We start from the raw sequence: 16,112 nt of genomic DNA on the forward strand, positions 1-16,112 counted from the left end.
TAAACACATACATATAGGTAAGCGCAAAATTTCAACCTAATCGCATATCAGTAGTTTTTTTTTTCAGATTAAGATTTTTATTGAACATAATGAGATACACAAAAATATGAATAATACCCAATAATATATTATAATTATACATATAAACTATTTTTTCTCTTCCTCGCGTTGTCCCGGCATTTTGCCAAACCGAAAAGCATTTCCTTCACCGAAAAGGTAAATATCGAATGATATTTCGTACATAAGTTCCAAAAAACTCATTGGTACGAGCCGGGGTTTGAACCCGCGACCTCCGGATTAAAAGTTACACGCTCTTACCGCTAGGCCATCAGCGCGTACATATTAACTATTATTATGTGCAATAAAAGTAATTAATAAGAGGTAAAGTGGAGGTAAAAACATTATTAAACTGTTCTATTAAATAGTTATTTGTTTTACAGGGGAGCAAAGTTGTTGTTTAACCCCTCGTGTTAATAATGATGTCCGAGCAAGCGAAATATTCCCATATTAGAAAAATGAATCTTGAGCGTTGCGAGGGTTTCAAGGCACGAGGGTTAGACAAACTTTGCCACCGAGTGAAACATATTTTTTTTCACTACTTACACTAACGTGAGGAAAATACTATACAGTTAGTATTTCGAATCAAACCGAAATGAACACTATTAAATATTTATAATATTTATAGCCAAATAATATTTTATTCCAAATAAATGTTCTTTCCACTTGAGTAGATTAGATTTTTCTAAAACTGTCTTGGCACACTACAAAGCATCAAACTTAAATGTGACCAACGAGCCCCGCTCTAAACTAAAAAGTATAGTTTTTTCCTGAATATGTACCGCAAATGAAACGTCAAAATCCTCCGTGGCCGTGCTATATAGTATACCCACCACACGCCTAGTACGGTCACGTCTGAAAATATATATACGGATGACAAAGTGGCAAAAATATGTATACACTTTAACATATAGGCAATAACTGCAATAAGGTCGTGTATGCCAATTTTTGGGACTTTGTTCGTATCGATATTTTTAGACGTTACTGCCGGCCTAGCCAAGGTGACAATCGCTATCGCTTCGACATCGAATCGCTTTGTGTCTCTCTATCCGTCTTCCATATTAGTGTGACAGTGACAGTTGCTTTTCGATCGCTACGGAGCGTAAGCGAATTGCAGGTTGGCTACGCGGCCTGTATCCTTAGTTTGTATTAATTGTCCCCAAATATTTATTTATTTGGGGACAATCTTACGAATGAGCTTGTAGGCGTTAAAAGACGGTTACCGCCATATTTACCTTATGTGTGTTTTTTTGGCGATTCAGTATTTCGTTTTTTTTTTTCAAAATGGCGTAGCCATGGCGGCTCGGCTTGCGAAATCACAGACCACTAATTATAATTACCTACAGCCTGATTCAAACTTTAAGATACGTCATAAAGATACGATTTCCTAAAGATATGATATGGATTGACAATTTAATTTTTGTTTGTAGAAACATCACTTATGACACTCTTCTCTCTCTACAGTACACTTGTTACGGCCCTCGAATACAACATGATATTGACATACTACTACGTACTAGAGATTATTAGCTCCACATTATCTACTAATGCAAATTAAATCCAATCAAATGGATTGTTCCAATTTAATCACCATTAACCGGAATTAATCTGAGTGGAGTGGCTTTAGTACCTATTAGTCTCAGTGACATAATCACTGGATGTAGTATAGAGTGTAGATCATGGAGTAATCGAAAAACGCCATCAATTTTGTCGGTTCGTTTGGCAAGAACTTGGCAAATTAAATAGTTTTTTTTAGTATATATTTTTATCAGGTAGGTTATTATTTATAGATCGTGTCATTCACGATTCGTAATGTCATATTATTATGAGTTAGATTTGATAAATCTGCACGTCATCATGGGTGACATGAACTAGGTATAACAAGAATTACTGAAAGTGAATCACGTGTATTCTTTTTTATTCAGGGATTTTAGAATGCTCAATCGCGGTATTTTAGAACCAGTAATTAAAAGTGAAGTTTGAATTTGAAATAAGTTGTGTTGTGAACATATAGTAAACAGTTAAATGAGTGTTCCAATGATTGTCATTCTCAGAATATTTTTATATATAGTTCGTATCATTCACGAATTCGCGCAAATTTGTCATATCTAACCTTTAAAAACTTGACGATACGAGACAAGACACGCGTTTTCTTGAATGACACGATCCTCAAAATACTCTACTTAACGCCGTTATATCGCCAAAGTAGTATTAAGTTTATGAAATTTATTTAAGGTTAGTCTATAAGGTCTATGAGCGTTTTCGAAAATAAATATTGAAAACTTAATTCTTACAAATCTGGACATTGGACTCATTCTACTTAAAATGGACAGCATTCTCCATACTACTACATAAAAAAAAATGTTCCATAATATCCGTTCCATTACGTCACGTTTTAGCGTGATTATAAAATCACTTATATGTGCGTGACGTGGTGGAAACTACAATTTTCATACAAATTTTTGGGACAATTTTTTAAGATTGAATATGCTAGTGATTTGAGTTGAAAGAACCCAAAAACACTAGGATCCGTGAGAATCAAGTCATATTTTTTTTTTAGAAAAAGCTCATAATTATGTAGTATGGGCATTGTTGCCTGAGTTTTTTTTAACCTCCTAAGACCCTGAGTACAAATATTTGTACTTATTCCAAAATCTATTTTGAACTTTTATTGTGTAACTAAAGATTCCAAATTCAAAAACAAAACAATTGCTTCTGGGTCTCAGGAGTTAAATAATAATAATTAACACGTTCGATGGCGGTACTTATTATTTACGGTGAGAGCTGTACTGCTAAATCTTAAAGTTTTAATTAATTTGGCGTTGAAATTCTAGCTCCATGGGGTCCCAGCGCAATTAGATCCAATAAAGCGTTTTGAAGAATTAATTCCCAGCAAACTGGAAATCGTTTTAATACCTTCATGTGGTCCTAAATGCACGTAATCCGAGTATGCGCAATCCCAGGAGGTGTGCATACATTTTGGGAGCCTTAGGAGATACATTTTTCCTTGAATCGACAAACCACTCGATGTAAAGGAACCCATCATCGATAACAATGCCACTAGCAAGGTGTTGAGGATCAGACACTGGTCAAAAGGAGTTTTCGGATTTTAACATGATCATACCAAAAATAAAGAAATTCAAAATGGCGGTTTTTCGAATCGTCAGATATCAATTTTCATCATGATTAGAGCAAAGTTTCTGTCGAACGTATAATTTTTGAGCTTCAAGCAAAAAATTGAAAAAGAGCTTAATTGTATGCACACTTTTTGGGTTTTCGCAAACACGGATAACACGCATTTAGGATCAAATCAAGGTGTTAAAACTATTTCTAGCTAACTGGAAATTAATCCTTCCTTAAACTATTTTGATTGGCCTAGTAAAAATCTTTTGTAATGAATCGTTGACAAGATCTGCACTGACATTTTAATAGACTATACGTGGCATACGCACATTATTGCCATATTTTAGCTGCCTGAAGCAACAATATCTCAGGTCCAATAGAATCTTGTCACGCATACCAAAAATATTATCTTTTTGTTTTAGAAATCAGAAAAAAAACATGTTGGCATACCTTCTCCTATCGCTGTCCATCACGACAGTTACCAGCGAGATGACAGGTTTCATAGTGGGGGGGCAAGAAGCCAACATGAGGGAGTGGCCCTTCATTGCTTACCTGGTGGCACAAATGGGACGTGGAACGGTGGGTTAGACATCAAGCTTAGCATACCTTCTGCTGTCCATCACGAGCAGTAAGATGATAGATTTCTTAGTGGGCAGGAAGCCAATATGAGGGATTGGCTTCATAGCTCTAGCTGAACATTTGCATACATATGTAATTCGGGTGACAATGCAATATTATGGTACCATCGAGCTGATCTGATGATGGAGAGAAGAGGTGGCCATGCTATAAGATCTCTGTGATGAAACAACGCAACTTAATTGTTTTTAGTGTTTTTTAGAATAGTAAAGTTGCTTGTGGAAAGAAATTACAATCAACGACAAAAGCTTGTACCAAAATATATTTTTTTGCCAAAAACGTATTATTTTTTAACTCTCCCGATTTACGGGAAGAGTGAGATAGCTCGATAAATATCTAAATTAAGTAGCTGTAATTAAACAAATAGCTTAAAATATGGAGATAAGCTTTTAGAACAGTCATCATCATCCACTGTCGAGACGAATTTTACTAAGCTGGACACTTTTAATTAGTTTCCTATAGACTGGGTAGCTTGAGTTGCGATCTCCCGCGCGACATCCTGCGCGGCTTCAAGTATGGCGCGCGAGAACGCTAGACGGTCAGAGTTCCTATTGCTTTCTGGCCCCGTAATTTTTATGACGTTAAAAGATCCTATGTCCTTTTTCGGTTTCCGGTAAAATGTTAGTGTTATAAAGTTTATACGTGACGTTATAAATATAACATTACGATACAACTGCGAAATGTAGCCGGCGATCAATTAAAATACGGCCGAAGGGAGTGACAACTAAAACTGAAGAAAATAATTAAACAAACACTAACCTTATCTTGCACACTCGCCATCAGATATATTAGAGCGGCTAAGGTGCTCACAAATATCTGAACACGCCTCTAAAGTCAAGGCGTTAGAGTACGTATCCAGATATTTCTTAACACCTTGGCCGCTCCAATATATCTGATCGCGACAGTACTAGCACGGTTCACGTTCTAATAATAGTAATTAGTAAGTTCTGGTTGTCACCTGACGATCTATACAATCAGCTAGAACCTTCAGAAAGTTAGTATCAAAGAAGAAGCATTAGGTAAATGACACTTTAATGGGACGCCCTGTAACCAGCAATTGTGTATGACCCAGATAGCGGCGTGCGGAGGTTCACTTATAAGCTCCCAGACTATATTGACGGCGGCGCATTGCCTCGATGACGTCACCAAGAGAAAGAAGTATATTCAGGAGTAAGTAGGTATTTATACCATTACCAGCGTATAGGCCTGAGTGGACGCTCGAGTTGAGCGTGCAGCGGGACGGAGCGTGCGGCGTGCATGTTAAACAAATGCAAACATAGGAGCGGCCTTAGTGAATGCTGCTCACATCACTTGTGAGGCCGACGTCACACTGCACGCCCCGCCAAACGCTCCGCTTGGAGCGTCTACTCAGGGCTTACACTAAGTGTAAGGCCTGAGTGGACGCTTGAGTTGGGCGAGCAGCGAGGCGTAGCGTGCGGCGTGCATGTTAAACATATACAAACGTATAGGAGCGAACTTAGTGCACGCTGCTTAAATCACTTGCGAGCCCGACGCCACGCTGCACGCCCCGCCAAACGCTCCGCTTGGAGCGTCTCAGGGCTTACACTAAGTGTAAGGCCTGAGTGGACGCTCGAGTTGGGAGTGCAGCGGGGCGGAGCGCGCGGCGTGCATGTTAAACAAATGCAAATGTATAGGAGCGGCCTTAGTGTACGCTGCTCAAATCACTTGCGAGCCCGAAGCCACGCTGCACGCCTCGTCGAACGGTCCGCTTCGACTCTTGCCTTACACTAAGTAAGGACGTTACGCTCAAAGAATTTTGTACATAGACCTAACTGCCTGTTCCTATCTTTACCACAGGCGCGTAATATTGCTGTCCAGCCCATGTACCGGCGGTCACTGGCGCTGAGCGAGCAGGAAACCAATATTGCGCGTGCAATAGAGTTGAGCTGAAGGTTGTCTGGAAGAGATCGCTGTTTAGCGATAAGTCCGCCTGTTGTTACCTACCAATGTGTATATGTTATCAATTTCTGTATCTGTTTTTTATGTAGTGTGCAATAAAGAATTTTATTATTATTATTATTATATTCTCTTTATTCATTTAATATCTTAGATTAGGATTTTTTATAATATGGATATAAAAGTAAAATATAAAAACACTTACAAAACAATACAAAAGATATAAACACATTATAAAAAAACCTAACTTAGGGTGCCGCCAGCAGCGGGGCAGGGCCCAAGCTGCCGGTGGTCAGGGCCGCAGAGAGAGGAACCGCCGCACTATCCGCGCCGTGCTCAAGATCACCGCCTTCTGTATCTGACCCTTGATCCAACCACCTAGCGAGAGTCTCTCAAGGTGTTGTTCGAGATTCTTATTATTATTATTATTAATAGAGATAAAAAATGGCGGGTTAATGTACGTAATAATTCTTCGAGCTTTCCGTCCATACTTTACCTATCAATTGATTTGTTTTTATGACGCGGGTGATAGGATACAGTTTTAGATATTAAAACTTAGATGCTTCGGTTGTGGACTGAGCTCCCGCCGAGGTTTTCCCGAGGGGCTACAGTAAGGGGTTTTTCAAAAAAGTGTCTAGGTTTTTAAAGGGTCGGCAATGCGCATGTAATATCTCTGGTGTTGCAGGCGTCCATAGGTTACGGCGACTGCTTATCATCAGGCGGACCGTGTGCTTGTTTGCCACCGACGTGGTATTAAAAAAATAGTCGGGTTTCGGGTTGTTTTTTAACAAAAACAAGTAATTTTACCTTTTTTGCTGAAATTGCTTTTCATTTGTAAAAAGGCGACATTTTTATAAAAAAAGCTACCTTTAATATAAAATATGGCTTCTCTTTATGATTTTGTAACATAGATTGGTTCGTCTCGTGGAATTTTCATTACGAACTGTTTCTCTGAAACCGATATTACGTTTGCATTGCTTAAACCAATCTCTCGGAAACCGTTTGTGGGTTTTATTTATTTTCTCCAGCATCTCCGAAACCATACATTTTAGTTGAACAAACGTGGAGGTAAAATTGATAGGCAACTCATTATTATTGAGCTCGGCCAAATATCACCTTCCCATACAAACGGAGTTCCGTTCTCATTTTTAAACTACGTGTTGGATTGTAATGAAACTTTGCACATACAATGACAGGTATATCTATGCCTGTTGTGAGTTTATATAGTTCCACCTTATAAAACAAACTCAATAGAGCAAAAACAAGTTTTGTATGAAAAACTGTTTTTTAACTATGGTATCAGAACAGAAGCGCTGGTGGCCTAGCGGTAAGAGCGTGCGACTTGCAATCCGGAGGTCTCGGGTTCAAACCCCGGCTCGTACCAATGAGTTTTTCGGAACTTATGTACGAAATATTTGATATTTACCAGTCGCTTTTCGGTGAAGGAAAACATCGTGAGGAAACCGGACTAATCCTAACAAGGCCTAGTTTACCCTCTGGGTTGGAAGGGCAGATGGCAGTCGCTTTCGTAAAAATTAGTGCCTACGCCAAATTTTGGGATTAGTTGTCAAGCGGACCCCAGGCTCCCATGAGCCGTGGCAAAATGCCGGGACAACGCGAGGAAGAAGGGTATTTGAAGCTACATGAACCAATTACAGGCAAGACGATATACCTTATCCTATTGTAAGTACAAAGTTTCAGAGCAATCTAGCTAGTCGTTCGAAAATGAGAGCGTAACTACGTTTGTATGGAGAACCGAGCTTGTAGCGGACTCTTGATCCCGTAAAATTAAGTTTTAAATTTACCTCCGACGTTTTGAGGGCGGCGTTGTCCCCGTGGTCTCGAAAAAGACGAACGGGATCGCTCTCATTGGCCTTCATTTGCGTACCGTAAAAAATTTCTAATTTGATCCCCACTGCTTTGGAGCAAATCTTGGAGCAAAGTGGACACATTTTGCTATACTAAAGCACCGTGTTTGATGGATGAAATGGATTATTTCTTAAATGATGACGACCGGTCTGCCCTAGTGGGTAATGACCCTGCCTATGAAGCCGATGGTCCTGGGTTCGAATCCCGGTAAGCGCATTTATTTGTGTGATGAGCACAGATATTTGTCCTGAGTCATGAAACTCATGAATGTTTTCTATGTATTTAAGTATTGGTATATTAAATGTATCGTTGTCTGCCTACCCACAACACAAGCCTTCTTGGCTTACCGTGGGACTTAGTCAATTTGTATAAGAATGTCCCTATAATATTTATTTATTATTTATAATTAAACTTCCAGAGTCAAATACTCCGTCTACATGGGCCACCGGCTGCACAGGAGAGCGAACATGCATCGAGAAATGTTAGATTACACGACCCACGAAAATTACGATCCTGACGACGTTTACTACGACATAGGCCTCATGTTTCTGTCGAATCCGGTGCAGTTCTCTCATACTGTGAAGAAGGTGGTGCTGATGGATAAGGAGATGGAGCGGTATATGAGGCAAGAAGGGGGGCTGGCGGTGGCTGGCTGGGGCAGGTTTGGGGTAAGACCATTCAAATAATAAATATAAGGGGCTCACTGATTAACAGTCCGCTGGACGGTATCAGGCCGATACGGTCCAGCGGATTGTTAATCAGTGAGCCCATTAAAGTCTCAACCGACACCTTGGGAGACTCTCGGTAGGTGGTTGGATCAAGGGTCAGATGTAGAAGGCGGTGATTTTGTACACGGCGCGGATATTCCGGCTTCCCCACTCTGCGGCCATGACCGGTAGCTTAGGTTAGGGTTTTTAGTTTTTAAGTATTACGTGATTTGTATTTCACTGTGTGTTGCGAATGCAACTTATTATTGTATAAAAATCAATGCAGTAGCTAAACGCAGCCGTCGGGCTCGGCTAGTATTCGGAGGCTTTTCAAACGCACCAATAGGAGCGCTCCACATATTTTCTAACGCGGCCAATTAGAAGCATCTAAATTTAAACCACTTTTTGTACTGATCATATATCGCAAATCACTCTTTCATCATCCTCCATACTATCAACACCCACTTTCTACATTTGACCGTTTATACTTCACTTTATTATCAATCGAAGTTTTATTTGATTCGTCGACATCCTGACTTGCACGGCGGCTACACAGTGCTTATTGTAAAGCTCTAATCTAAGAAGGAAATAAATAAAGGGAAATATTAAAGGACAATTTTACACAGATCGACCTAGACCCACACAGTAAACTCATTAAGGCTTATGCGTTGTGGGTACTACAACGACATAATAATATATAAGTAGTCATATACAAATACCTACTTGTATACATAGAAGCCCCCATAACTATGAAATAAATATTTGTGAAAAACAGAAATAAATGCACTTACCAGTATTCGAACCGGGGACTTGCTTCATGGGCAAAACCACTACCGACAAGAAAAGAAGGCGATCAATATAGAACCTTACTTATTATAGAACTTTATAATATAAACTCTAGACCACCTAATCATGGCAGCACTAGATTTCTGGAGTATATGCAATGGAAGGCCAGGTATCTTAGATCATACTCTAAGGGCAAGTACAATGTGCCTGATCTTTACGCAAAAGACTTCGGCGGTAGCTGACAAAGTTGACGACGCCAGTTCTAATCTAATGTCAGCAACAAAGCCCTTAAGTTTTTTTTCTTATATGTCATCTTCTTCAGATTATCATTAACCGACTATAAAAATCCAAAAGGAGGTTCTCAATTCAGTTGAATGGTTTTTTTTTAAAGTTTGTTTCCTTAGAACTTTGTCTATCATCAAACGATTTGAATTTTTTTTTTGACTGAAAGTAATTGACAATGGGTCCCATTTTTGTCATAACCTAGTTCTGATGATGGGATCCACGAGGAATCGATGGAACTCCTTAAATGGCGTTTTGAACTGTTTTGGTGAAGTCAGATTTTTCTAATGAATATTATTTTTAATTTTAGGTGAATTCCCCTGGCAGTGAGTTTCTTAAAAGCCTGGACCAGACGCTTCTAAACCAGGACTTATGCTATGAGTACATAGACGAGACTGACATTGCGCCTGGAATCATTTGCGGCGCCAAGCACGGGGAGGTCAACTCAACGGAGTACGCGTTTAGGTATGTGGATAATAGGCTCGGCGAGTCGGCGCCTACTATGGCCATGCCACCAAAAATTTCAAGAGTAAAGATAGCGTTCATATAATTTCGATCGAACATTCTCGTTTCGTGTGCCTCGGTGGAATACCAAAACGCCATTGGTTGATGAGTTCGTAGCGATTGGTCGCAAGTTGCGTTAGACTACAGTATTATAGGTTCGTAATGCTGTACTGGCACCATTCTTAGTGCCCGTAAGGCTTAACAAAGTATTTTATTTAATATTAATTTCATTATGACGCTTGGAGATACTCAACTCTTATTGTAATAATTAAAAAATTTAAAAAAAAAACGACGGTGCCCTGGTTATACAAACTACATCAAAGTAGAATAACTTTGACGTAGTTTTGATACATGAAAAAACTGTTGTAGCACAATTACCCAGTGGAAAGCAAAGCACATTTTACTGAAACTTTTTAAATGAATGTTTGTATTGTTCCCAGTGGTGACTCCGGCGGCCCGCTGGCGCGGCCACGAGACATGGTGCTAGCGGGGCTGGTGTCCTGGCGGATGGAGACTCACGGAGTCACCGTGTACACAAGCGTACCCTATTATTATTCGTGGATAGGAAACACGCAGCAAAACTTGTTTAGGCGATACTGTGGTAAGATGGGATAGGAAGGTGTCCACACGCATTACACTTTTCACGCATGGGCCCCCCATATCATCATCACAGGCCTTTGCGTCTATTGCAGACGATTTAAGCATTGCTGTTTAGACAACGGTTTTTTGGTGACTGTGGAGGCCGATGCGTGAGCGGCACGACCTCCCACATTTTTGGCAGAGAAAGCTCACGCCACCTGAGGCTCCAGTCCCGGTTTGCTTTCTGCGACACCTACTGCTACGCCCATATATTATGATACGATTAATCGCTTCGATCAATCTGACGAAAATCGTGACGATCGGGTGCTTAAAATGCCAGTTACACACGAAGCAATTGGTGGTTACGATGAAGGCTCGGAAAAACGTCCGGTAATTCGAAATCATAACCACGTTTCGTACAACAGAGACTTCATTGTAGCAATGTCAATGATTAAATTTAATATGCCTTAATGACGTCCATAGATTGTGGACATTTTCGTCTCATGAGTGGGTTAAATTATGGTTATGTTTCAAATTGACGGGCGTTTTTCCGATGGTTATCGCGATATTCGCGATCGAGGGATGCAGCGCGTGTGGCGCCTGCGTCAAGAGTGAGACAAAAATCGAATCGTTGATCGTAAAACGCTATAGGTACAATGTCGATTCATCTTTATTTCCGATAACGTCTTCGAAAATGAGAAAATAACCGGTAAAATGTGGCCACCATTTGCCATTTTGTTGATAAAGCAAAAAATAAGCAAAATTAAAAATGTGTCAAAAGATCAAAAGTGGGGGGAGGAGTATTAGAAAGCATTTTACCCCTAATGGGGCGCCACTGGACGGTCGACGCAGTCTTTCCGATATTGACATACACTATCGATCCGTCGTATCAATCGATCTGTAACGAACGATTATAAAGATAAATCGAACCATATATGGGGGACTTTACTGACTGAGACAGAATTGGCGAATCTATTGCACATGCAGAGGCACATGACGCCAAATCCAACTTACATTTTGATGTCAAAAGTATATCATTTTGTAATAATTCGCGCGTGCAGTTCGCTCCTGCATGTATTGCCGCGAGTGAGACGCACGGGCGAATGTTAATAAAATGACATTATTTAGATACGCTAGTAAAAAGCCTTTCGCAGTGCGTTTGCGAGATCTGGAGATGTATATTAATATAATAATTATGTCTATCAGTATCAATTCAAAAACTGTATAATATGATTCATCACATCACAGTTAGTTGCTTATACCTAGTAAAAGTGTTTTTCATTCGTTTCTGAAAAATATATTCATATTTTGATACATTGCTGTGATATTGTCATTTAACGTGTTTTTAAATAATATGACTAAGTTGCTTCCAGAATTAGGCGAAAAAATTGACATGAGATTGACAGATAGTCTAGCAAACACAACTTGTCAGTCAGTAAGAACTAGGAAAACTATACTCATCCCTTTCTTTTGGGTGCTCTTACTAGCGTAAGACAGAAACAAAATGATTCTCTCAGCCTGTGTTTGAAATGAGTCACGGCCCGATTCGAAGAATGAGATACGATAACGATAAGTTCTGGTTTAGATAAGTTCTCATTTAGATAACGTTTGTATGTCGTATAATTGTCAGAAGCTGCCCGTTTAGGCAACCAATGTCACATTGACGTTAGAAATATCGTCGATCGATCGATAGATCTTATTGGGATCACAGCGGAATCGAAATAAACGTCAATTTTGAAATGTCGTATAGTTATCGATCTTTTAAATATCTTTCCAAGATCTTGAACGTGTCTTAATCATTCTTCAAATCGGGCCGACAGTCTTGGGCCAAACTATAGCATATAATTTTCAGAATATTCATATTTTTCCTGCGATATTCAAAATATATTATTAAAATAAAATCTAGTAAATAATCTGCTCTTTTCTTTCAAAGTCACAGTCAAGATAATTGCTGCACATGTTTACATTATAAGCGCTAAGAAACGCAACTAATGTGTCTCTTACGTCATGGCAATTGAACACAAAAAATACCAAACGAAGACTATTAGGTATATTGTTCAAACAAATGTTTTCAAGCGAACAAGTTAAATATCATCATATATTTAATAACCATGTCGAATTTATGGTGTGAAGTGTGCCTAATTCCAGAAATGAGTGCATTAAGTTTAAGTGTTTTATGCATTGACTTATACACCTACCTTAAGCCTTAAGTGCACTACGAAGGGGGCCAATTCATGGGTGTCAAAATCGCATTTAGTAACACCCCTGCGCTCAGTCGTGTGGCGAATTGCGCAGTGGAAAGGTGTCATGTACTGCCATTACCAATTTTTTTTAATGCCTAATTGTGTCGTGAAATTGTGTAAAAACTATTAAGTACAGAAAAATTGGATATATAAATAAATAAGCAAATATTATAGGACATTATTACACAAATTGACTAAGCTAAGTCCTACGGTAAGCTCAATAAGGCTTGTGTTGCGGGTACTTAGACAACGATATATATAATATACGAGTATACATATTTTGTAATTACTTAAATACATAGAAAACATCCATGACTCGGGAACAAATATCCATGCTCATATCACACGAATAAATGCCCTTACCAGGATTTGAACCCGGGACCATCGGCTTCATAGGCAGGGTGATTTCGTATCCGCTGAGATTTCGTATCCGCCACGTGCATTTAGATTAAATTGTCTTAAAGGGCCCCTAGACAAGTGTCTTAATGTAAAGACCGAAGGCCGAGCTCTGCGTAAGGCCGAAGGCCCGAAGCGTCCAGGAGGTTAGTGTTCATACACAGAACGCTGAGTAGTACAGTGTGTAGGGTGGCGCATTCGCCCTGTATGTAACAGCGCACAAAGCTTACAGTAGAGGGTGCGCAAGAGCGCGCTTAACGTCAAAGTTGGTCCCATGGTCCTGAGATATGGAGAAGACAAATAATAATTATTCAGCCTACACACGTCCCACTGCTGGGCACAAGCCTCCTCTCATGCGCGAGAGGGATTTGATAAATGTAAGTAATATATGATTGCGTAAAGTATTTGCTTTTGTAACAGTATATTCCAAGATATAACAACCCGACATTCCTGAATACAGCTTTCCGTATTTTCCAGCCCGCTAACCTTACGTTTCGGTATATTACCTGTGAAGCTAAAAACTGGTCATTTTTTGGTCTGCCTCGTTCGTACTCATGAAATGTTCAAATACGCGATGCCTTCCCTTTTGCACACTTCAGTTATCGTCGAACGGAAAAGCAAGGCCGTTCAATCCGTTCATATATAGCGCTCGATCAAATGTATGAACGGCATAATTTGCAGCTTGCCGCGCGGCGCTTGCGTCTAGACCGGGGCCTAAGCGTCATTCTACTATGGTTTGTACTCACTGCCTCCGGAGCTCAACGCCAGCAATGCCAGAGCCGCCAGCGCCAGGAATGCGAGCAGGGTGCGCCGGCGCACGCCCGAGCACCGCGCCGGCACCATGTGCTTCAGTCTGCGTCTGAGGACAAACAGTATTTATAGTGTTTACTTTTTAAACTGAACTCCGCTGGAGAACTGGAGAACTCTTCAGTGCTGTTTTAAAACCGCAAACCACCTTATAAAAGGGTCCAATTGACGTTCAGTGTTTACCAATTATCAAATCAATGCTGTTGTACAGTAGATTCATAATGAACAATCAGAAGTAGCAGGTGATCGACACGCTTTAAGAAAGCGCGTGGGACTCCAGTAGGGCTAAGATGGTCGGTTTTTAACACCTATATGTAACTAAACTATGTAATGGAATCTAAGGTAACTAATTTAACCATCTTCCAACGATCGCAGCATCATGAAAATTGGCAGCTGTATGTAGTTCTGATGACAATACAATAATATGGTACTGTCGAACTGATCTGATGATGGAGCCGGAAGATATGAACTGGAACTTCATGATGGAACATCGTATTTGGATTTGTTAGAAAAGTCTTGTGATGAACTTTTGACACGATTAGGTTTCAAGGGCTGATGATGAAGCCGGAAGATAGGCACTGGCATTCCATGATGGAATATCGTATCATAGTCGTGTTTCACTTGTGAGAAAGGTCACGTAATGGACTTTGAACACGATCAGGTTTCAAGGTTAAAAAAACCGGCCAAGAGCATGTCGGGCCACGCTCAGTGTAGGGTTCCGTAGTTACTCTTCCGTCACAATAAGCTAAACTGGAGCTTAAAGTATAGTAAATTGTTAACCAAGGGATGAAACGGTACCTTTCACCCGAGTTAAACAAATAGGCAAATTTGCATAATATGTACCTAATTAAAGTCTTTTTACTATGAAGGGAAAACTTTTTGCGATAACTCAAAAACAGCTAAACTGATCATGTCCGCTATAGTTTTCATTTAATGTCTTTCGTAAGCTCTACTTCCACGATTTTTTCATATTTTTTGGACCTATGGTTCAAAAGTTAGAGGGGGGGGGGACATTTTTTTTTCTTTCGGAGCGATTATCTCCGAATATATTCACTTTATCAAAAAATGTTTCTTGAAAACCCCTATTAGTTTTGAAAGACCTTTCCAACGATACCCCACACTCTAGGGTTGTAGCGAAAAAAAAATTTCACCCCCACTTTAAGTGTAGGAGAGGTACCCTAAAAAAAAATTTTAGATTTTATTGTACGACTTTGTCGGCTTTATTGATTTATATATCCATGCCAAATTTCAGCTTTCTAGCACTAACGACCACGGAGCAAAGCCTCGGACAGACAGACAGACAGACGGACATGGCGAAACTATAAGGGTTCCTAGTTGACTACGGAACCCTAAAAAGCGTGTTTTTCTAGTGTTTTTTAAACTATTAATTTATTTATCATCTGTCATCATGCCTGTCACGTTCTAACAAATATGTAAGTGCGAAAGTGACGCATGATTTGACCAGTGATCAAAATGCAACCATGATAACGCCGCAGGTAGATGTTACCGCTGGTTACCGCAATCCATTTAGGTATCCATCTACTGCGTACGGCTATAGAGATAACTGATATTCATTTTAATGGCGCTTGCCGGTTTACGGTTTTTAACACAATACTACAGAATAAATAATAGTATTAACGTACAGAAATAACACTTTGTACAAAACCGTAGTTTGACAGCGATTCAGGGACCAATCATGCTTTCCCTTTCTTATGTATTATCTTATCTGTGGTCGTGCACGCAAAGGGACGTTAAGTTGTGCTAACTCTAATAATTGCTCGGAGCATTTTGAGCCGAGAATGCCCAAAAGGAGGAGTGCCACCCCACTGTCAATACTGAATAGCTTGACGAGTTCAGTACCCCTAGTGTAAATTTTATCGACATCATAACGTGACGAACGCGTTTGCGATAAGTCTCATTTTGTATAGGATTTTGAGTTTCCAAAACGTCCCGTTTGGCGCGCTCTTTCTAAATCCAATACAAAATGAGACTAAACGCAAACGCGTACGTCACGTTTCAAAATCGAATTTATTTACACTAGGGGTACAGTTTATAAACTAAATACTACACGAGTAATAATATCTTACTATAATATTATGCATATATCCTCAAGCTGCCTATTAAAGACAAGAAACAAATAAAAAATCGGGCTGCAGTCCGGGAGTGCCGGCAGAAGTGAAAACTTGAATATTAACGTTGTGCATTT

At 39.8% G+C, this 16,112-nt stretch overlaps 2 protein-coding genes across 2 annotated transcripts in view; one reads left to right on the top strand and one right to left on the bottom strand.

Annotated features, from left to right (window-relative positions):
• The window catches only part of LOC133526576 (alpha-1,3-mannosyl-glycoprotein 4-beta-N-acetylglucosaminyltransferase A-like), a 108,565-nt gene that overhangs the window by 75,126 nt on the left and 17,327 nt on the right, over positions 1-16,112 (bottom strand). Inside the window, exon 2 of the mRNA XM_061863262.1 lies at positions 13,846-13,958. Within this exon, the coding sequence (XP_061719246.1) occupies positions 13,846-13,958 (113 nt within the window). The remainder of the gene's footprint in view (positions 1-13,845; positions 13,959-16,112) is intronic.
• On the top strand, positions 3,436-11,510 carry LOC133516742 (duodenase-1-like). Its single transcript, XM_061849739.1, has 5 exons — positions 3,436-3,759; positions 4,889-4,986; positions 8,021-8,270; positions 9,688-9,842; positions 10,322-11,510. Exons 1-5 carry the CDS (start codon positions 3,619-3,621, stop codon positions 10,494-10,496), a joined length of 819 nt encoding a protein of 272 aa, XP_061705723.1. The 5' UTR covers positions 3,436-3,618; the 3' UTR covers positions 10,497-11,510.

Source organism: Cydia pomonella, chromosome 1 (assembly GCF_033807575.1).
Source record: "Cydia pomonella isolate Wapato2018A chromosome 1, ilCydPomo1, whole genome shotgun sequence".
Classification (NCBI taxonomy): domain Eukaryota; kingdom Metazoa; phylum Arthropoda; class Insecta; order Lepidoptera; family Tortricidae; genus Cydia; species Cydia pomonella.

Excerpts from the sequence above, each read along its gene's own strand:
- LOC133516742 (XM_061849739.1), top strand. The coding sequence starts at position 3,619 with ATGTTGGCATACCTTCTCCTATCGCTGTCCATCACGACAGTTACCAGC. Across the intron at positions 3,760-4,888 it reads CACAAATGGGACGTGGAACG|ATAGCGGCGTGCGGAGGTTC; the intron begins GTGGGTTAGACA and ends TGTATGACCCAG. Across the intron at positions 8,271-9,687 it reads CTGGCTGGGGCAGGTTTGGG|GTGAATTCCCCTGGCAGTGA; the intron begins GTAAGACCATTC and ends TTTTAATTTTAG.